Source organism: Mus pahari, chromosome 10 (genome assembly GCF_900095145.1).
Source record: "Mus pahari chromosome 10, PAHARI_EIJ_v1.1, whole genome shotgun sequence".
Lineage (NCBI taxonomy): Eukaryota > Metazoa > Chordata > Mammalia > Rodentia > Muridae > Mus > Mus pahari.
The window spans coordinates 105,402,520-105,425,634 of record NC_034599.1 but is presented as its reverse complement, the minus strand read 5'-3'; the positions used below and the strand labels follow the sequence as shown (position 1 = coordinate 105,425,634).

At 42.7% G+C, this 23,115-nt stretch overlaps 1 protein-coding gene across 40 annotated transcripts in view; it reads left to right on the top strand.

Moving 5' to 3' along the window:
* The window catches only part of Arpp21 (cAMP regulated phosphoprotein 21), a 176,986-nt gene extending 154,081 nt beyond the window's left edge, over positions 1-22,905 (top strand). For 28 of the 40 annotated variants that reach the window (XM_029542940.1, XM_029542933.1, XM_029542922.1 and 25 more), the window contains 2 exons: positions 19,921-20,069; positions 21,180-22,905. In XM_029542940.1, coding sequence (XP_029398800.1) covers positions 19,921-20,069; positions 21,180-21,437 — 407 coding nt within the window. In that variant the 3' untranslated portion in view covers positions 21,438-22,905. The remainder of the gene's footprint in view (positions 1-19,920; positions 20,070-21,179) is intronic. The other 12 variants (XM_029542943.1, XM_029542950.1, XM_029542951.1 and 9 more) reach the window with 4 other exon arrangements.
* The last annotated feature ends 210 nt before the right edge of the window (positions 22,906-23,115 follow it).

The window sequence follows — 23,115 nt, the reverse complement described above, 5'->3', positions numbered from 1 at the left end:
TGTCTGTCTGTGTGTGTGTGTGTTGCCCACATGGAAGTATTTGTGTGCACATTATTAGTTAGGGTAGTACAGGATATCTTCTGTCACTCTCCAGGTTTTTCTCTGGAGGCAGGCTGGAAGTGCAACATTTCAGCTAGCCTAACTGACCAAGGCACTCTCAGGATGACCTGGCTCTCCCATCCTATAATGGGGGTGACAGGCACATGCAACCATGCCTGGCTTTAAATGGGTGCCTAGGATATGAACTTAGGTCCTCATGCTTGCATGAACCATCTCCCTGGTGAACCATCTCTCTAGTGCCCAAGATTCTGATGGCTCCATTAAAATACATGTAGCCCAGGATGGCTTCAAACTCACTGTGCAACTGAGGCCAGCCTTGAGATCCTGGTTTTCAAGCTTCCAGGATTACAGGCATAAGGCAGTGTCTGCAGCCTGTCTTTACTGTAGGTCAGATTGATGGCAAAGTATAAAAGCCTAACTGCTCAATTCTGTATTCCTTGTAAATGAAACTACAGTTAAGACAGAAGCCATTCCTAAAATGGTGCTTACAGACTTAATAGCAGATTCACCGATTTCGAGGAGCAGTTATGTTTCTACAAAATAAATAAATAAATAAATTAATTAATTAATAAAAAGCATGACTGGAAATGTTAACTAGATGTGAAAAAAATATTGAGCCATGTAATTTGTATTCTGAGTCTTTCTTCTCAGGAAAACTTCCCGTGTACATTTAATCCACAAAGGACCCTCTGAAAAATATCTCACTTTGTTTATTATCTCTTCCGAATCTCATAGATGTCTGAACTTATCTGGGTAACAGTAAGTGGCTCTTTATGGTTGCAAATGTATTCCCTGCTCTCTCCTGGAGCCTGCTCAGCCCTCCTTCCCTCCCTGTCCCCCTCCTTTCCTCCTCTCTCCCATTTCCTCCCCCACCCCCACCCCCCATTTTAAAACTAAGACTCTTGCAGGGGGCTTGATTTAGATGTGGGAGTTCCATTGACCTGCGCAACTGTTGCATTCAGAACTCACAGTAGCAATGGTTATCAGCTTAAGACCTGCCCAAGGCAGAGCCCGTCAAGTCAATAATCCATCATGAGCAAATTGTTCTTAAGTCCCCACCCTCCCTCAGGAGCAGTTAAAGGTTATAAATAATTCCTTTTATTACAAATGTATTTAAGATTATAAATTATAACCTTAAATAAATGAGCGCCCCTCTTGCTAACGCAGGCAGCACTGTATGCCAAGAGCACAACAAGAATAAACAGGAAAGCAGGAGACAGACTTGGGCAGAGGGATTTGGTGGGAGAGGGATGATGGTAAGACAGGTAAAGACTTTGATTAAAAAGTATTGTATACATACATATGTATGGAACTGTGGAAGAATAAACGAGGGGCAGTAGAGATGGCTCGGTGATAAAGAACATGCACTGCTCCTGCAGAGGACCCAAGTTTTATTCTCAGGTGGCCTTATAGTCTCTCTCTCTCTCTCTCTCTCTCTCTCCCTCCCTCCCTCTCTCCCTCCCTCCCTCCCCTTCCCATCCCTTCTCTTTGTATAGAGATAGATAATTTAAAATCTTTTTAAAATAACATTTATTTTTAAAAAAAACTTTGCTACATTTCAAAGATGCAAAATGTGAACTTCTCATGTTTTCTTCTAGATTGGGTGTTTTGATTTCCAAATTTGACACCCCAAATTTGTGTCATTCTTAAAGGCAGGGAAATGTCATGCCAGATGCTTTGGCAGGAGCCTGAGTGTAACTGATCAGAAGGGTAAGACTCCTCAAGCCCAGCAGCACCCAGTGTACCCCCTAAGTATCCAGGTCCAGGCTCTGGCCTTTCTCACCGGTGCCTATTGCTTAGTTACACTGCTCTTCTCTTTCAAGGATTAGCGAGAAAATCAAGCAGTGATCACCGAACCTGTGCTTAAGGTGGCCAGGATTTCTGTTCAATTTAAAGGAGATTAATGCAGTAAATCAGTATAACCACTTTGTACAGTCAAGAGCAATGCTTTTGAAGATGTGCTCTTAGTGAATAGCCCAGAAATGGAAATCAGTCAACACTCTGTGACTCAGCCATGTAATCTTGTTGGCTCTGTTTGCCACCTAATCAACCACCAAGCATATGTATGTGTGTGTGTGAGTGTGTATATGTGTGTAAGTGGGTATGTGTGGGCACGTGTATTGTGAATGTGTCCATGTGTATGTGTGTATGTGTGCATGCACGTGAGTGTGTATATGTGTGTATACTGTGCATGTGTCAATGTGTGTATGTATAAATGTGAGTGTATATATGTGTGTATGTGTGTATGAGTGTGTGTGTATGAGTGTATATGCATGTGAGTGTGTATGTGTATGAGTGCATATGTGTACATGCTGTGTGCTCATACATGTTCTTGAGTGTGAGCACAGATGCACACTTCCCAGGTCACACACTTGGTAGTCAAAGGACAACTTCTGGTACTGGTCCTCATCTTTTACCTGGTTTGAAACAGGTTGTTCACTGCAGAGTGCACAGGCTGCTGAGTGTTTGGCTCATCTCCTGTCTCCATCCTCTGATTGTTCACAGATGTGCTGAGGTCACCTACGTGCACTAACCATTGTGCCTGACTTTTATGTAGGTTTTAGAGATTCAAACACGGGTGCTCACGTTTGCACAACACGCACTGTTAACTACTGAGCCACCCCCCCCCCCAGCCCTATGAAACCATTTTGGGGCCACATATTTTTTGACACAACAAATATGGAATAAAGGCAGAAAGAAAGTGAGGCTAGAGATACATTATGACAATCTTAGCACTAGTGAAGCTGAGGCAGGAGAATTACGAGTTTGAGATCAGTCTAAGCCAATGGTTTTCAAACTTCCTAGTGCTGCAACCCTTTGATATAGTTTTTCATGATGTGGTGATCCCCAACCATAAAATTATTCCATTGCTACTTCATAACTCTAATTTTGCTATTGTTATAAATTGTATTGTAAATTTCTTGTATACAGAATATCTGACCCACAGAACTACTGGTCTAAGTTGTGTAATGAGATCTTATCTCAGAAACTCAGATAAATAAAAGGATAAAGAAAAGCAAATGCTGTAATGTAATTTCTGAAATTCACAAAATGAGTAACATTTTACAAACTCATTCCAAGTGAACTTTTTATTGTAGTCATAAAAGCATACATATGCATACACGTAAATATATTTGAATGTGCACATGTGCACATGTATGTGTGTGATGTGTCTACATGCAATATAGTTATTATATAATTTATTTTTTAAACTATACACAGTTGAGAGGGATTTTTAAAACACGTCTTTATTTTTATTTCATATGTATGAGTGTTTGCCTGCATGTATGTCTGTGTACCTCATGTGTGCCTGAGACCAGAAGAGAGGACTAGAGTCTTGGAACTGTTGTTATAAGTGGTTGTGAGTTATCAGGTGGTTGCTGGGAACTGAGTCTGGGTCCTCCATAAGAGCAGCTTGAGCTGTTGAGCCATCTTTCCAGCCCCAAGGGGGCTATGGATAATTACTTTGTAGCTTCTTATTTACAGGGACATATGGCCTCCTATATAAAATTTTCCTCATCTTAAAATAAAGCATCAGAACCAAGATGTATAGATTCTATTCTCCATTTTATTCAATGTACCTTCTAATGTGTATTAAATTGGGGGAATAATGACTAAAGTTAAATAAATCTTGTCAGAGTTCAAAAGAGGAAACCAGCACCTCCCTAGCTCGGCTTCTGTTGAGCAGGCATAAAGGCTGTCTCTAATGTACTTGGGGTTTGGAGGATCAGTGGTTGCAGTTAACAGCACGAATCCTTTTTTTCTTAGCCAGAAATTAGGAACAAAATGCAAAATACATCAAAATTAACTAGTCAGGAGACTCAAGCACAAGGATCGGGGGAATCCAAGGCTAGCCTGGGCTACATAGTGAGTTTCAGAGTAGCCAGTAAAACAGTGAAGTTGTGTCTCAAGGCAGACAGCTGATTTAAGATTCCTATATTTTTGTTCTTCAAAGATGTTTATGTTCATTTATCATTCATTTGTTCCTTAGCCCAACATATCAAGATATATCTTCTCAGGCTTCATGATAGTTTTAAAAGTATATGAAGTCAATTAAAACATGACAGATCAACTGATAGAGGTGGAAAAGTAAGCCTGTGTCATACATGTAAGTAAATCTGTGTCATACATGTAATGAGCATTATTTAACTTTGCATTTGAAAGGAGAGTAAAGAGAATGTATAGCATATTCATTGAAAGTATTATATTTTCTTAAAAGAGTAATTTTTCACCTAACACAAAACATTATAAGGGGACTAGAGTAGAAATGACTTGGGAAGTAGAAGTCTGACCTTGACCCAGTTCTCTGGTGTGCTGGCTGGCAAGAAGCATTTATGACTCCTTGAGCTAGCACAGCTGCCAGGGAACACCTAGGAGAGAGTGTCTGAAGTGACGAGAGAGGTTCCATGTAATTAATCACCAGGAAAATATTTAAGATGCTAGTCTGTTTATATCTGGTGTCTGCTCATCATCTTTGATGTATGAGAAAGCTGTGTGTGTGTGTGTGTGTGTGTGTGTGTGTGTGAGAGAGAGAGAGAGAGAGAGAGAGAGAGAGAGAGAGAGAGAGAGTATGTGTATGTGCACCTGCCAATATATGAGTTAATGTATGTTAGTCCATGTAAATCAATATATATGACTGTGGTCATACCATGGTGCGTGTGTGTAGGTCAGAGGATGACCTCGGGTGTCAGTCTATGCCTTCTGTCTTATTTGAGATAAGGTTCCTCTTGGGGGGTTCCTTTGTTTGATTTCTGCTGACTATGCCTGACTAGCTATCCATGAACTTCTGGGAAGTCTCCACTGCAAGTTTACCCACCGAGTTATCCCTCTAGCCTCTCTAGAAAGACTTTACGTGAGGGTGAGTTCACCTTCTCCTGAAGACTTTGATAGCGAAAAGCTAAGCTATAGGGTGGGCTAGCTTTGGGTAGGAAACAAAAGACAGAGAACTGGATTGCTCTCCTCCATGCTGGCAAGAAGTTTCCAGTTTCTCCAAGTCTCTGCTGATGCTGATGGCTAGACTCTGTTTGGAACCCAGATGCCTGGCTGTTCTTACACTGCAGCCCAGAACTCAGGGACATACCAGGACTTGGAGCCTGGGCTGCACGAGCCCATCCAAATAGCATGTGCTGGCTGGTGGCGCCTCCTTAGAAGCAGCTTGCCCCTTCTCTTCTCCACTGGCCTAGGTGCTTAGCCAGCATTTGCACCCCAAGTTGCTTCAGCTAATAGTGATTAACAATTCCTTTATAATTTATAGGCAAAACAGCACATTCACTGAATTTCTCAGGCCCCTTCCTTTGGAATTGTTCTTCCTCGGTGGTCCATGCAGAGTTTGTGAGCTAAAACCTGGGTGTTGGTAGCTAGAAGGAACATTTAAAGGACTTTTGTTTGTTGGTTTATTTGTTGGGGTGTGGGGAGGGGAGTGGGAAGGAGAGGGGAGGGGAGGTTCCCCACAGGATATTCTCAATATCCAGTTTGCTTTTCACTAAAAGTGTAATTATGGATGGAGCAAAAGCTTCTCCACCGACTGTGTTGATAAGGCCAATCACCACGGAGTAAATGTGTGTTGAGGAAATCACCTTACCCTGCATCTTGCCTGAGCTTCACAAAAGCCCCGGGAAGTAGGGAATCATTTGCTTCTGGTTTATAGGGGGAAAAGAGTCTGGGAAATAGAAGCCGTGGGCATAGGTATTGGCATGCGGTTTCCAATTATGGAGTCCGTGACCTTTTCCAATAAAAAACACACTGAAACTTGGGCGACAAAGTCAACAAAGCTTCACGCAAGGGTTCCTTCATACAGTCTCCCCTTGCTGAGCTGATGGTTGCATTAAATCTTTGATCGGGGCTAGTCTCAAGCTTATAGTACACCTAACCAACGTTTCTTCCTTCTGTACTTATTTATTGATGCTGCGGCTAGAACAGAGCCCTGTGCTTGAGACTAATTTACAGAAAGAACATCTCCTTAGCCAGATATACTTACTGTGATGCAAGACTGGGTGGGAGCTAGCAGAGATAGAGACCTTCACCCACCCTTCTTCACTTCTCCCGTGGTTAACATTTTGCATCAAATCAAAGAAAATGTCAAATTTAACACAGTAAGCAGTGCAACTGGAGTTGAGTCATAATATAATTTTTTCTCTTTCCCCTAGGATATTTAGACAGTGACATTACTTAATAGCACCCCCTATGTTATATTCAATTCCCTATCAATTTTGCCATTTCCAAAGGGAGGGCCAAGAACTTGGGCAGGGAGTCAAATATTCTACCCTAATGTCTAATGACACATAAATTTGAAAGTTAACATTTATTTAATTGCCGAAGCGGTCATGCTAAGTGCATAGTCTGACATATTGTTGGATGTTAAAAATGATCATTTTGGAGACAGGAAAAGGTCTATAAAACCAAGAAACAGGGCTGGAGAGATGGCTTGGATATTAAAAGCACTTATTATGACAGAGAACTCAGGTTTCATTCCTAGCACCCACAATGGTGGCTCAAAACTGTCCCTACCTCCAGTCCCAGGGGATCCAACTTCTAGCCTCTGTGTGCACCAGGCATGCATATGATACACAGATAGACATGCCAGCAAACTACTCATACCATAAATCAATGTTCAAAATTGTTAAAAGAAAACAAAGACAGTATACTATTTGACGCATGATCCAACTCACTTTTAAGATCTTCATTTGTGCAGATTGGCCCAGTCGCTAGGGCAGTGCTTCTTGACGCCACATTTCTGTTCTCGAAAGGGAAGGACTGTGGTGATAACAACATTAGCCAGCACCTCATCCTTCCCTAACTCTCTAGACTGCCTCTCTCAGCTTACTTTGCCCTATGGCTTCTAGGTAAAGCACACCAATGTAAGGTGTGTCCTGACAGAGATCCAAGGACAGAAGAACATTGAAAGGAGCAGAACTGCCTGCGTGCTGGGCTGCTCATTCTGACAGCCAGCCCCTTCCTTTAGCTCTTGCTTTCCTCAGTGTCCTGGCAGGGCTCTGAGGCCATAGCCCAAGTCACCAATACCAGGGGCGTCCCCTCAGCTCTTCTGGCTAACTTCATGACCTTAACATTTTACTCAGTTTTTTTTTTTTTTCTACCTCGTCTTTACTTTCTGTAAAATGAGAGCAGTGACTGTGTTCTACTTTATAAACTGTTTAAACCAGTGAGGGTGGAGAGACACAAGAGTACATATCAACCTAGATACAGAAAGAACGCTTGATTTTCCTATCTCAATATACCCAGTGTGGTCTCTGCTCCCACATGGTCACCTCAGAGTATCTGATGGTTAAATAACATAATGGTCCAGGTTCCCAGCCAAGGAATGATGCTTCCCACAGTAGGCCATTTTTCCCATCCCAGTTAATGAAATTTAAACAATCCCCCAACAGATAGCGTCCAGACCTCCATCTCCTGAGCACTTCTAGATTTGGTCAAGTTGACAATTAACAATAAACCATGTATTAAAAGAAGAGCCAAGGCCAGGCAGGGAGTGAAGGATATAGCTCTTTGTTAAGAAGACCAAATCATGCCCGAGAAGAAGGTTCCAAGAAAGTGAAAAGGTGGTTTAGGGCCACGCAAAGTGGGAATACAGAGAGGAAAGCAAAGACAGTGACCTATCTTGGCTACTGCTTGCCATTTACAATTAGTCCATGTCTCTCACCAAAGGGCAGCCTATCCTGACCCCCTCAACACAAAGACTGAGCCTATTTTACAAATAAAGTGAAATTAGAGAGAAGGAATACACTTACTATTAAGCTCATTTTTTTTTCTTCCCAGAAAAGTAAGAAATGGTAATCAGGAATTCAAGGCAGATGGATGGACCTTAATACCTTTTCTCAATCCAGATATATCTACTTCATGAAAGTTCAGTAAATATCAAAACCATATCTCTTTTCTTCTCTTTCTCTCTCTCTCGTTAAGGCATGTGGGTCTTCATGTGTGCAGATGCATGTAGAGGCCAGAAAACAACCTTTGGTGTCATGAACACCATCACGCTGCTTTGAGGCAGGGTCTCTCACTGGTGTGCAGCTCCACAGTTACCTAGACTATCTGGCCACTGAGCTGGGCATCCTCCTACATACACCTCTCCAGTACAGGCATTAAAACTCACGCCACCGTGCCTAGACTGCTTTAGTATAGTTTGTGACATTGAACTCAGGTCCTAGTGTTTATGGGTCAAACACTTTACCAACTGAATTATCTTTTCCAACCCTCAAAGGGAGACCTCCAGATCAGCATCAACTCGTGAATAATAACATTTCAGGATGTGACATAACCTGACTATAGCAGGATCCCTGGGGCCTAGTGCTTTGTAATGTACCCTTCGGTAGGCATTTGAGGTTTTGTAGAGACAAGTCAACCTGCAGACCACTGACCTAGGGGAACCAACGCCCTAGCCAAAAGGAAAACGGGGAGCCCAGATTGAGCAGTAAATAAAGAACTGCTTTGAGAAGCCAGTCCATCTTTGGTTGGCTGGGCCCAGCACAGGGCCACACATGGATACCTTTGGGTGTGGCCTCATGGCTTATCAGGGAAGGGCCAGCTTCTGTAGTCTCCATGTTTGCATTGCTGTGTCAGGCTGAGATGCAGAAGTTTCCTCTATTCTCCTTAGAATGGGTAGATCTAGCTGTATTTTGTGGGCAAAATAGTCTACCAACTGACAGAAAACTTCAGGCAATGGTCTTGCAGCCATCCTTATGAGCTCCAGCTGGGAGCTTATAAATCACTTTTAACCATGATGGAAGGCTGGTATTACCCTTCGATGCCTTGAGGTGACAACAAGAGTTAACAAGTGACTGATCAGAACCATTTCTCTCCCTACCCTGGAGCAGGCCATTAAAGAGTGAGGCTGCTCAGTATGTAGCAGAGACAGCCTGCAGGGGTGTGCGTGTGCCAGTGGTTGCATGCTCTAATGCATGCGTGGAGTTCAGAGGACAACTTTCATCAGATGGGTCTCCTCTTCCACCGTGGGCTCCAGGGACCAAACTCAGGTCACCAGGCTTGCAAGACAAGTGCATTTACCTGCTGAGCCACCCCATCAGCCCAAGACAAACTAATTTGAGTCTATGTGGGCAGGCCTGTGGATTTCTGATAATTGCCTTGGCCCAGATTTTTAAAAGGCACAATTAGGCAAATGACAATTCCTCATACATAGAATAAAAGATCTCCCTTAGTGCTATTCTGTCAATTATGGTTATGACTTAGGTGGTTTTACACATGAATGGAAATTGTCTCTTGACCATTGTTTGTGTGTATGACATTATCTGGTATCCAGGGGCTTTTGTACTGGGTTCTTGCCTGTTGGGATATTGATGTAATTACAAAATCACAAGGAATCAGAAGTCATGTTCCCAGCTCTAACTGTGATGACAACTTTAAAAAATGTTTAGCCTTGGGAGCGAGGCCAGTCAGCAGAGTGCTCGCCACACAAGAAGCAGTATCTGAGTTCAAACTTCCATGTCAAAAACAAAATCTCTCTAAACTTGGAGGGAAAATAAAAAAAGAAACCAGATTGTGGTTAGCATGTAGCACTTGCATATATATATATATATATATGAAATATATGAGTGTGTAAATGAAATACACACACACACAAAGTATGTAACTGTGGCATGACAACAACAAAAACCTTCCAATTCTTTCTCCAGTCTCTGTAAAAGAATTTAGCTTAATTGCCCAACTTAGTAGCTGCTGTGGAATGTTCCATCAAGTCAAAAAGGCCCATCAATTAAGTTTGAGTGGAAGGCTCATCTAAAAACAGACTTTCTCATTGATCTCTACTGAATATCTGGAGAGTTATCCCTCTTTCCTGTGTATTAAAGAACACTAATCATGTCCTCAAAATGAAAATAAAATCATCTTTTCCATCATATGCTTGCAGGGGCTTGTCGTGGGGGTTATTGGTTGGCTTCTCATTATCATACAGAATTATCAACCTGAATTAGCATACAGCACTGTGGTGTGCTTCACATCTATTTTCTGAGTTGTCTAGTGTCTTCAGCCAAGTTGGCAGGGAGGAAAGACCCAAGACGAGTCACTGCGTGATTGAATGAGATTCATGATAGTAATCAGCAGGCTGAGACAGAGAGTTCAGACCATCTAGAGAGAAGAATGAAGGTTCTCCATCCCCAGCCCCCCAAATCCCTTGGTGTAAATGTGTGTAATGACAGAGGGCCCATAGCAATGTGTAGTCTAGTCTACTCTCTCCTCACTTTTAAATCACTTACCTTGTATCTCCTTTCAAAATGCAAAGACCCTTAACTTTATCCCTGTTTCAAAAGCAGTAAAAATATACCATGAAAATCCTAACAAGCCTACGTGCCTGGCTCTCTGCCTGGTTCTCTGGCCAGCACTTGGCCTCTCTGCCATGATTCTCCTGGGAAACGTTGTCTTCTGTTTCACTTGTTTCCATCAGGTCCCCTCTCTTCCACAATGGCTCTGCAGCTCTCTTCATTTTCTGAGTCCTCTGTTCTCACACACCCCCTCTCTACTTTGGATTCCAGGCTCTTCTGGTCCTTCTAGCCTTCCTACCTCCCCTTAGACATCTATTGATTTTTCATTTCTGCAAGTTAATGCCTGAGTGTTATTGTGACTTATAGGTCCATTTCCATAGCCATCCCAGGTGATAATAACTCATGAATGTAGCGTCCTCAAGATCAACCATGTTCTTGTGACTTCCAAACCTGTGCCCAAAGACAAAAACAAAAAACAACAACAACAAAAAAAAACAAAAAACAAAAAAACAAATGGCTTGCCCAAGCTTCAGAGCCTTTCACTCATTTGTTTACTAATAACTAATATGCATTTGTCCCTCTAGTGTCACCAACTCAGGTGCTACCCTTAGTTACATACAAATGTCACTAAGGATTACTAGGACTGGCCTTCATTCTCTGCCTTTCCTCTCTGTGCCTGAATGACAGCATCTCCCAACAGTATTCCTTGGGTGTGTTTCTTACCTCTACCACTATTACACCGGCTCAGCTGTGTCTTCATCTTCTTTCTTGGTTTACTGTTGTTGTCCCCATGGACTCCCAACCTCCAACTCTGCATCTCCCATGAATCCAGGGATGTCTTTGTGAAAGCATCCACCATTTCACCGCTCCACTTAGATCTACACCATCACTCTCCGTTCTGATCTGATCTTTCAGCATTAAATTTCCACTTTATAACACGGTGTGTAAAACCCTACAATTTGAGCCTGGTTTGCACTTCTGACCCCTTCTACAATCCCTAGTGGAATCTAAACCACCTTGGAACTTATTTCTCACATCTCTGGGCTTTGCATGCAGGACTCTAGACTCCTCTTACCTCCTACAACCTCGCTAATGTTAACCACTCATCTTCCTATTATAAGCTTCTGAAGTTGTGGGTCATGACCTTACAAATGACATTACAGAACTTACTGTGGGGATAAGTTGTAAAAGAAAAAAAAAAAGGAATAAAATTCTGAATATGAGAGGGTCAGAGTAAACTCGGCATCAACTGCGGAATCCAAGACTTTTCTGAGACATTATCTGTCCCTTAAGTAAAAGCTTTCTCAGTTGTAGTCATAGATAGCTACCTACAGATTGGATCTGAGGCTGTGTGGTACTTATCTCGAGGTGGCTGGCCAGGTCTGGTTATACGCTAATACCCTGTAGCCACGCAGGTCAGTGATGCTGACCTCATGCTCTGTAGCCTCCAGGTGAAAAGAATTAAGTCTGTAGAAATAGGTACCAAGGGGCCAGTTACCACAGCCTTCTCCATCTTTCTCTTGACTCTGGCCCCTGTCCCCCCGCCCCAGCTTGTTTTGGGGAAAGCCTTCTGTCTGGCTCGGTGTTCTGCCACCAGCCAGGTGAATGAATGCACAGCATTACAATTAACAGGCCAGCGGAGGCACACGAATGCTCTCTTTTCCTTTGAGGCCCTACCCTCATTAAGAAAGTAAAATGTTGGTGAGTCTTTCCCGCAGCCTTCCTCCCTCTGGATTGTGGGAGATCTCTGGCTGTCAGCATAGCACTCTGGGCCAGGAAAGTTCAGAGAATTACTTCAATAATACGACAGCCTCTTCCATTTAAAATGGAATTCAGCTCGGCTTCCCTTGGAGCCTTCATTGAAATTCTGCACATGATCCATCCCTCTAGTCATTTAACAATGCCTCTCATGTTTGCCCTGATTTAAGAAAGAAAGAAAAGAGAGAGAGAGAGAGAGAGAGAGAGAGAGAGAGAGAGAGAGAGAGAGAAAGTAAAAGAAAGAGAGACTGGAGAGCAAGCAAGCCAGCTCTCTGTTTGTGATAACTGGATCAGGGTGGTGTAATTGCAGGGAGGAGGCCCCCAGGCTGACAGGAATAGGATGGCTCCTCTGATGTGTGTTACCATCAGACGATGACCTGTGCGTGGTTGTTCTCGGGGGACAGTAAAGAGGCTTTTAAGAATTACTCACTGTGAAGGATGAAAGCTAATGAGGAAAAGGAGCAAGTGAAGAGCAGAGCGACTCTTCAGGAAGTCTGGCTTCACTTCGGCCTGTCATGGCTCCCTTCAAAGTCATTAGGACGGGTGAGACTCTGAAGGAGCGCTCTGAGCGTTGCACGTTCTCATACAGGCTCCTCCCAGGTCAAGGCACCTCCTTCCTGAGGAATTAAAGCCACTAAATAATAAATATCAAGGGAAGGGAAAGGAATAGATCCAGAGACTATCAATAAGTAAGGTGAGAGAGGGCATTTATATCAAAGAAGATACGGCTCCTAATGGGCTTCTACGGCAAGAGAGAAAAACCCTTATACTCTGTGTCCTTGTCTTAAAGGCCAGACACAGCTCCTGAGTCGCATACACCAGCAGAATGGCAGCTTGTGTTCGACTTGGGCACTGTCATTAAAAACAGAAAAATCAAACGTGCCTGGGGAACTTCGAGGATGCTTGTGCAGTATATAGGTGGAATGTCTTCCAATGAAGTGCCCAGAAGCTGCTCTCTGAACATAAGGTGGTAGTCCACTTCAGGAACCCACAGGGACTCTGTACCATAAAGCTACGTACTTGCTTCCCTCATCCACAGCCTCCTGGGACCGACCACAAAGGCTGGTTGCTGATTCTGGGAAGGGCAGTGTGTCCTAGAGATGTAGCTTTTGTAGTGAAATAAAACTAAGGAACACGTTCACCGTATCCACACAGTGAGGACACATAACAGTAGCATACACTCCAAACATAGTATCTTGAAATGGCCTCGGGCACTGAGGCTTTTGCTTTGTCTCCAGCCCCTGATCATCAACCTAGATTGCTTTGTAGTGGGTTTCTCACACCCATATTTACCCTTAAAATACTATGAACACTGCCTCCATCTCCAGCAGCCCAGTGCTCTTCCTAGGGTTAAACTAGATGTCCAGGAGGGTTTGTACTGAGTGGAAATCACATAGAATTAAGCTACCTGTGATAATTCTAACTCAGCTCAAGACAACCTAGAGTTGCCTGAGAAGAGGGCCTCCATGGAGGATTTACAGTGATCAGTTTGGATTTCGGGGGAGTCTGAGAGAGACCCTCTTGATTGTTAATCGAGGTAGGAATACCCTTCCTCGATATGGGCAATAAACTTTCAGGGACTAAGAATTCAAAAGCTAGTTAAGCAAGTAACTAAGTAGACAGCATGGCTTTATCCATTTCTCTCTGCTTGGACTGTTGCTATTAAAAGACTAGTTATTGAGTTTCTGCCTCAGTTTCCCCTTAGTGGTAGACTATATTTGAGTGAATAACCAACACAACAAAACAAAAATAAACAACAACAACAATAACAAAAACCCCAAAACACACCCACCTTAAGTTTCTATTCATCAGGGTAAGGGTGTAACAGAACAGAACCGAAAGTCACCCTGTCTGATCTACCAAGAATTTCAGAGTGCAATCCACTTGAGCAGCCACCAATTTCACTCCACTCCCAGAGGGTCCACCCACTGTCCTCCCGTCTCCCAAAAGCAGCCTGCAGGACAGATCCTGAGCGGTAAGAGCTGGTTTTCACGAGGCAGCCATGCTTCAGCTTTGACTTTCTTCCTTTCATATGAAGAAGAAGATTTTGCTCAAAAAACTGTGAGCCATAATTCTTTGCCTCTTCAACCTAATTGTGTTAACTATTGAAAAAACAATTAATGTACCAAATGGCTATTGAACACCTGCCACATGAGAGAGATGATATTACCTGCAAACGATGGGGAAGGCTGCATAATAAATGGCACTTCAGTTGAGAGGGAGAGAGAGAGAGAGAGAGAGAGAGAGAGAGAGAGAGAGAGNAGGGAAGGGAGAGAGAGAGAGAGAGAGAGAGAGAGAGAGAGAGAGAGAGAGAGAGAGAGGCTACAGGGTCAGAAGCCACAGCAAAAATTCTATTTGTCTCTCATAGTAGCTTTGAGACTTTGATGATTTCCTATATCTTTTTAAATCTTCCCTCTTCTTGAATGGTGTTTCGTGAGAGCAACTGCGTCTTAGGATTCTGTAGCACCATGAAAAAGCACTTTATTCTATCTTGGTCAGAGACTGTGTGATTAAACCCCTAAGTGAAAGGCTAGAGTACCATGAATGATTTCAAAGCAAAGGAAGACTTAGAAGAGTCCATAGGAGCCAAGAACCAGCAGATAATGGAAACTTGCAAAAAGAGAGGCCAGTCCCAGATAGGCAATTTGCCTTCATGTTCAGGACCAGCTTCACCATAATCAGGAACCGCCACGATCCCACAGCTCACCTCAGACAAAAGAGCAGAGTTTGAATTCAGAAGCAAGTCCAGAGACAATTTCTGTGGAATTCAGGATATGTGTAACTTGGCTCATCTGGGATACCTGCGTGGCATATGTGCATGCCTGTATATTTGTGTGTATATAGGTGTATGTTTGACATGTGCATGTAGAAGCCTGAGGTTGAGTCTTCTCCAATTGGTTTTCAATTGCCCTCCTTTGGGGAAGGGTCTCTCAGATGAACCCAGAGCTCACTGATAGGGCTAGCCTTGCTAGCCAGCTTGCTGTAGCTATCCAATATATCTACCTTCCAAGTGCTGGAATTGCAGGCAGACTACCGCCCATCCAACATTTATGGAGGTTCTGGGGACCAGAACTTTCACCCTCACATTTGCATGGCAAGCACTCTACCCACTGAGCCATCACTCAAGAGGGAGGGGGAATCACTGTATTAAGCGGACTGTTAACTAATAGTAGAAAAAGTCATCCACCCCTTTAGGAATGCCTCACTCAATCTGACCACAAGCAAATTCCACTGCTTGGATACATTAAGAGAGCCCACAACCTTTCTGAGAAATCCATTCTCTTGCCACCCTCCTGGATTTCTGTTTTGACAGCCAACAGCAGCGGAGATAACCTGAAACCACAGATGCTGCATACGATTTGGCTCATTTCGTTCATTTCCAAAGTGTTCTCTGTAGTAAAGCTTCTAAGGAAGGGTTAAAAAATCATTTCCAACAATGTATCGTGTCAGATCACTTTACACTCTAAGTTCTCACTGTATTGCAACAGGAAAAACTATGTATACACACACACACACACAGAGAGAGAGAGAGAGAGAGAGAGAGAGAGAGAGAGAGAGAGAGAGAGAGAGAGAGAGAGAGAGAGAGAGAGAGAGAGATGTGTATGTGAAGGGCCAGACATTGCACACTACAAAGTCTCCCTTTAGCACAGTTGGCTATTTAAAGACCATGAGGCATTCAGTCACCCTTAACCTTTCACTTTCAGAAAAATAAATGCCACACAGGACTTGAAAATTGAATCAATCTTGACTATGAAATAAAAAAAAAAAACCCAGCTAATGTCTTCATCATTTCCTGAGCAAGCCTATCAGGCAAAGGGTGTTGCTTTTTTTTTTCTTCCTATTTTGTAAGATGTATTATAGCTGACTAATCCTCCATAAATATGAAAGAATGATCGTTTCACAGCTACCAATTGACAAACTGGAACACATTTTTCATTTGAGCAAGCAAGATAAGCAGGCTGCCAGGGGCTCTGCCATCTCTACCTCAGACAAAGCCTGTCCCAGGCAGAAGCTGCTGGTTCATTCTTGGGTCACCACTATGTTATTTTTAGTTCTCTGAATCTTCACAGGAGTTCAGATCACATTTCAAGCAGCCTCCTGTCTCTGGGACTCCTCTACAGCCCACCTTCCCTAGCATAATTTAAAGAAATGGGTACCTCCAATTAAACCATTCCAGATGTAAATTTCTTGCCTGGAGAGCGAATTGAGAAGCGAATGGGATTCATGAATATAAATTGAGCCTCCCTTAAGCTTCCGTTTTCATCTTGAAATTGAAGACTATTCACCTCCCCCACATAAATCCTTATTTGCCTTAAGTGTGTTTACTGTGGGACCCCAGTGCAGGGCTGGTAGCATATTGCTATGCATAACCAAAGGTAACTCTCTCAAATCATTCTGGGATGAGGCCTGGGGAGAGAGAGGCGGATAGCTGCATCTATGTTCCCAGGAAGAACAGCTCTACAGCAGGCAGTGCTCTGTGTAGTGATGGGGCAACTCAGCCTCTGCATGCTCTGCCTGTCCTTGAGTATTTTCTTCATTTATATGCAAGGGGATTTTTTTTTTATTCTCTCTCTGCCTCTGTCTCTCTGTCTCTGTCTCTCTGTCTTTCTATCTCTCTTTCTCTCCCTCTGAACATCTTTGCAACCCTCTTATTTTCTCTTCACCTTAGTTTTGAGCCCCGATACATGATACATGACTCTCTTGTCAGCCACAAGAGTTTCTTTTTTAACACAATGTCTCTGCGGAAGGAAGGACATGTCTGACCAGCAAACATGCAAGTGAGCTTCGGACATGAGGCGGCTTTCTCCCTTGGTCCTCTTCCCTCATTTTTGTTACCTCTCCATTTGACTTTTCTGTTTGTTTGTTTGTTTGTTTGTTTGTTTATTATCTAGTTTAGTGGTTCTCAACCTTCCTAATGCTGCAACTTTTTAATACTACAGTTCCTCATGCTGTGGTGACCCCCCACACACATCAAATTACTTTCCTTGCTACTTTATAATGGTAATTTTGCTACTGTTATAAATCCTAATATAAATATCTGTGTTTTCCAGTGTTCTGAAACAAGCCCTTATGAAAGGTTCTTTTATCCCCCTCAAATGGGGTGTGATACATTGAAAAGAACCGGTCTAGTGACTACACATAGTAAAGGTCTATTCAGATGCCAAATATTATAAGTTTGCCCTCAGTTTTTAGTCAGAAATATGTCTGTTTTAGTACTCCCAATGGCATGACCTTGACAGTAAGTTCAAATTGCATGCTCTCTGTTACAAAAGCAAATGGTAAGAGAATATAGCTTGTAATTAATTGTAACCCTCTTACAACCATATCAAGTTACTTTTTACATATATTACAGAGCAAGCTACAAAAGACTCAATGTAGTTCAAAATAGCTTTATAAGGAAATAGTAAAATGTTCTCAGATTGTCTTGTCAGGGCATAACTTTATTTTGTATATGTGGGTTCTGTGTGTGTGTTTGTGTATGTGTGTCTGTCTGTCTGTCAGTCTAGGTCTGTGTGTATCTGAGTATTTGTGTCTGAGTGTGTGCATCTGCCTATCTATGTCTGTGTGTGTCTGTGTCTGTCTGTATCTGAATGTACTTCTGTTTTAGTATTTGTATGTGTGTGAATGGGTGTGTATGTATGATGTATGTCTATGTGTGTGTTATCTGTATGTGTGTAGGTGTCTGTCTGTGTGTGTCTGTGTGTCTCTGACTCTCTCTGTCTCTGTGTGCATGCATGTGTGCTTGTGTGTGTGTGTGTGTGTGTGTGTGTGTGTGTGTTTGTGTGTGTGTGTGTGAATGGGTGGCAGCAGGACCAGGATCAACCTTTCTCTGCCTTCCTGGCACTGAGATTGAAAGCATGTGTCACCATATCCATTTTTTTTCTTTCTTTGAAACGAGAGTTCTGTGGATTGAACTCAGGTCTTCACGATTGCAAGGCAAGCACTTGACTAAGTTATCTACTTCCTCTGCCAGACTCCATGATGGGAATTCCATGGCTCCTGGATATATAGATTAGAATGGAGGGTGTAGACACTAAAGACCAACAGAAACCTTTTAAAAAGGAAATGTATCCAAGCAGCTCCACATTCAAGACCTTCTGAGAAGCGGAGTTAACATGCCATGGCCTTTGTGGTATTTCTTAACCCAAGTCAGGTGGGTTTGTGTTTGAGCTACACACACTGTAGGTGTGAGCCCTTGGAGATGGGACTCTGGGGTTACATGCGACTCTGAACACAATGAAAGAAAAGCTTCGAGCATTCACCCTGGTGAAGACAGAGCAAAAAGACAGCCATTACCCGTAATTCAATTGGTGATACATGGTGTCCTTACAAGGTCTTTAAATAATTTACTAAATTAAAAACCTCTATAATTATGAACAGGGTGCACAGTGGGAATGAAAATTAAGAGGACCCTCAAGGCCAGTGAAAGGAGGACTTTAGGAATCCATATTGATTCAACCCCCTAGCCTCCCAATGTGGCCTGTCTCTACATTATTGTCTGCTGATTTCCATGCCAATGGCTTGCTTCAAATCAACTTGGAGAACAGAATTAGTCTTCTAACTCAGCGACTCCCTGCAACATGCTTCTCTGATCCGTCTGCTATAAGTGAAGATATATAGTTACAGAACCAAGTATTTTCTTCTGTGAAGACTAAGATTTTATCTTCCTCATTACAAAGTCACAACATTCACACGTACTCATTACATGCATCTGTAACAACGTCTATACAATCTGTGTTGTTGTTTCGTTTTTAGAATCCGACTGTACAATTTATCTCAGTGTCTGTGGTAAGATTCTCCTCTCTGGTCCTCAATTTCTCAGTGTAACGTACTGATGCAAGCTCTGGACACACCTTGTTTTACAGAAGTAACCGATGCGATCATCCTATCAAAGTTGTAACTTTCTTCAACATTTATAAGGACAGTTCTCAGCCTTCTTTTACAATGCATTTTAAAACTGCTTGTTTTTAGAACAAAACTAAGTAAAATTTTCGCTATCAATTGAGAAAAAGAAAAGAGCCATCCAAATTAATAAAAATAGATGATTTTTTTTTAAATTGTATTCTATGATATCTGATGCACGCTCATGACTATTGATTGGGTGTTTTCCTGGAATGTTCTCTTAGGGGCTAATTGTTGAACAGAACACTTTTTTCTTGCTGACACCCCACACCCAGTTGTTAATTCCTCAGCATGAGGAGTTGTTTGTTCACTAGGACATGGCCAAATAGAATCCATACTGTGTGAACAGGCTGTTTGGTGGTCTCTGTATACATAAAGCAAGTTCAGGAGAGTGGGAAAAAAAAAATCAGTGAAGCAGTCATTTAAACTAAAACATCCTTAATAATCTGAAATTATTGAGACCATTGAGGAAGTCAACCACAAAAACTATAATTTATGATGTCTAGAGAGGCGGCTGTGTAATGATGAATTAATTATAGTCACATGTGCTCACTGGACTAGTCTGTGGAAATACCAGGTTTTCTATGTAACAATAGAAATGTCAGATTGTGTTTTTTTTTTTTTTTTTTTTTTTTTTTTTTTTAGTACTCTATGCAGCAATGGAAATGTCAGAGGAGGTTCATTGGACCATTCTTTGTAACAATAGAAGTATCAGAAGATTTTTATTTAACTATTTTATGTAGCAATGGAAAGGTCAGTGGACCTTTTGAAGCCATAACACTGTCCACACTTCAAGGTTGCTTTAAAAAAATTTTTTTTTCATTCTTAGGGAACAAGCACCTGGATAGCTTAGCCACACCATGGAGACCGAGATGTCCGAGGCTGCTAGCACCCCACACAGTATCACAATTTCTTCCCATGACAGCGTCTTACAATCCATTCAGAAGAATTTTTTTTCTCTCCTTTACAGGTTACCAGCCAGTCTTGTCTGGTCAGCAGGGCTTCCAAGGCCTGATGGGAGTACAGCAGTCAGCACACAGCCAGGGTGTGATGAACGGTCAGCAAGGAGCCCCGGTGCATGGTGTGATGGTCTCTTACCCAACCATGTCTTCTTATCAGGTGTGTGCCAGCAGCAGCTGGCGGGGGGAGCTGGCCACAAACTCACACTAGTCAAAACAGAAGTTATAGGAAGTTGCAGGTGTGGAGCAGTTAGTGGGGTCATGGATGGTTGACCCATGCACCCATTAGTTCACTTTGAGTTGAGACTTACAATTCAAATGTCAGGGCGTTTTTAATGCTATGCTGGGCTTGCTTCCATAAAAACTGTTCTTGGAAGGAAATTCTTTGACGCTCTATTCCAGAAGACCTTTGGGAACTCTGTCGAAATGATACTTGGTAGAAAACCATTATGGCGATTTCTCCACCATATTTTATCTACTCAAGTAAACTTCTTTCTACTGGAGTTGCAAATTATCACAGGTTTTTAAGTGGTGTCTCAGATGCATTTAAAGCAAACTGATGCAGGCACAATTCCATTCTGCAGGTCAGAGCACATATTGAGTCTTTAACACATCTTGTGTGTGCTTTTGTAATTCAGAACCTGAAGCCTCCAAGAATGAGAAATGATGAAGGAGGGAAACGGTTTGGCCATTCAAGTTAGCTGTACTGGGTGCTTCTAGCTTTAAAGAAACTACACTCAAGCTTTCTATGTGGACAAAACCTTCCTTCCTGCTGCTTCTTCTCATGAAAACAGAAAGGGGCATGTTTTTCCACACTGAGAGATAGCAAGAGGGGTGTCCAGATGCTGTGTTGGGGCAAAGGAAGGAGCAGAGGAGGGAAGAGGGGAGAGAAGGCAAAAAGACTTTGTACTTGCAAGCATGTGCTGCATCCCGGAATCTCTCCCTGCCATACTGTCAGAGGTCCTTTGACAGAGATGTACTTGTCCAAATGGTGCCCATGTATGTTCGACCTGTGGTTCACAGGCTACATGCAGCCCATGATTCCTGTGAATGTAGCACACGTATTCATAAGCCATAGTACCCTGTACCGGTGTCAAGAGTTGTACAGTCAGACAGGTTAAGTGACTTTCTCCAAGCGAAATAGCTAATAAATGATAGATATAGGACTAGGGATCTGTTCAGTGGATCTCAAACACTTGAGCGGTATTTATGACACCATCCCCCTCCCTGAACACATTAAACAGCATTCTCACACTTGTATCTCCCACAGGTGCCAATGACCCAAGGTTCTCAAGCAGTGCCCCAGCAGACATACCAACCGCCAATCATGCTGCCCAGTCAGGCAGGCCAAGGGTCACTCCCAGCCACCGGAATGCCTGTGTACTGTAACGTCACACCGCCAACCCCTCAGAACAACCTAAGGTTGATGGGTCCACACTGCCCCTCCAGCACAGTTCCCGTCATGTCCGCTAGTTGCAGAACAAACTGTGGGAACGTGAGCAACGCAGGCTGGCAGGTCAAGTTCTGAGAGCTCAGGCTGCCTGCCGTCCACTTCATCAGATGTTAACTCACAGCCTTCAAAGGAAGAGGAGACTGACGACTGGCTGAGGACTTCCATATACACTCAACGTGCAAACGATTGCTGCTGGTATTCTGTACAAACTAATCAAAGACTAATACACACATTAGCTGGTTTATGGTGCATATTTCCGTCATGTCTGCTAGGTATGCCGTTCTAGCTTAGCTAGTGACATGAACTCATCAAGGTAAGATTTTCTCCTACCACTGAATACCACTGTGTAGATTACAATATCCCTGATTCGGATTAGTTTTGTACTTCGTGTTGAGTTTGTGATGCTAAAAGTATTTAAAAATATATATAAACTAAATCACACGGTACCAAAGCTGAAATGGAAAAAGGAAAGAGTTAAGGAATGGAAGGAATAATTTATATACACTATAGAGTTTTCTTTTTTAAATGGATATATATGGTATTGTAGTGTTTAATCCAAATAAAAGCTTATTTGACCTTACGGAGGAAGGTCATGTTTTTACCACCAGTTTGTTTCCGTCTCTCTTTCCGTGTGCTGTTTACCTATTTTGTTAATGGTTTCATTAGCAGATAGATGTTAATTTTACAGAATAACATTTTCATACTTGTATAGCATGCATTTCGATCACATTAAAACTCAGTGTCTCCTCAAACGCTCCTCGATACCCTCCCTCTTCTCAGTTAGCTCCACTGCCTCCACACACTGTCTGTCTGTCTGTCTTTAATGAATCAATGAGGGTTTTTTTGGGGGTTGGGATAGGGAGGCTTTATTTGACTTACACTTCAATATTGTGGCTTGTCACCAATGGAGGTCAGGACAGGAACGCAAACAAGGCTGGAACCTGGAGGCAGGAGCCCTTGGAGGGGTGTTTCTTACTGACTTGCTCTGAATCAATGAGTTTCACTAGGGCTTTTTACAGAAGCAAGGACAGGGGATTGTTTAAAGGAGCTTGTACAATTACCCTCTTAGAGAGGAAGTGTCTTTATCCCCCATCAACCATTAACTACCTATAAGTCCTCAGAGAGGGGCAGGGATTCATAAACCTCCCCTTCCCATGACAGGATGTTGACAGATTCCATTTTGTGTAGGTAACTGAAGATGCTGTGAGCTCAGTCAGGCCACTCTGTATCAGGTCTAGAAGATAGTGTTCCAAGAAAGTCTGCCTCTTCCGCCATCTCTTACATTCTCTCCATCCCTTCCCCCACAATGGTCCCTGTGTCTTGGAGGGATCATATAGAAATCTAATTTTGGCTGAACATTTGCTATGAGTTTGTGCTCTACTAGTGTCCATGTTGTTCTTTCTTGGAGTCACCTCATGGATGCTATATGGAAAAGTGGTTCCCAGGCATTTTGAGTTGACTAACATCTCTCTGAGAGATGCTATAAGCAAATATTAGTATCAAGAATAAGCCCTCATCTTGATAGCATCATAAGGGCCATGAATATAAGTTGAAATCTGTGCCATTGTTTTTAATTTTAAAAATATTGGAGGTAGCCGGGCGTGGTGGCGCACGCCTTTAATCCCAGCACTTGGGAGGCAGAGGCAGGCGGATTTCTGAGTTCGAGGCCAGCCTGGTCTACAAAGTGAGTTCCAGGACAGCCAGGGCTATACAGAGAAACCCTGTCTCGAAAAAAACAAACAAAAAAAAAATG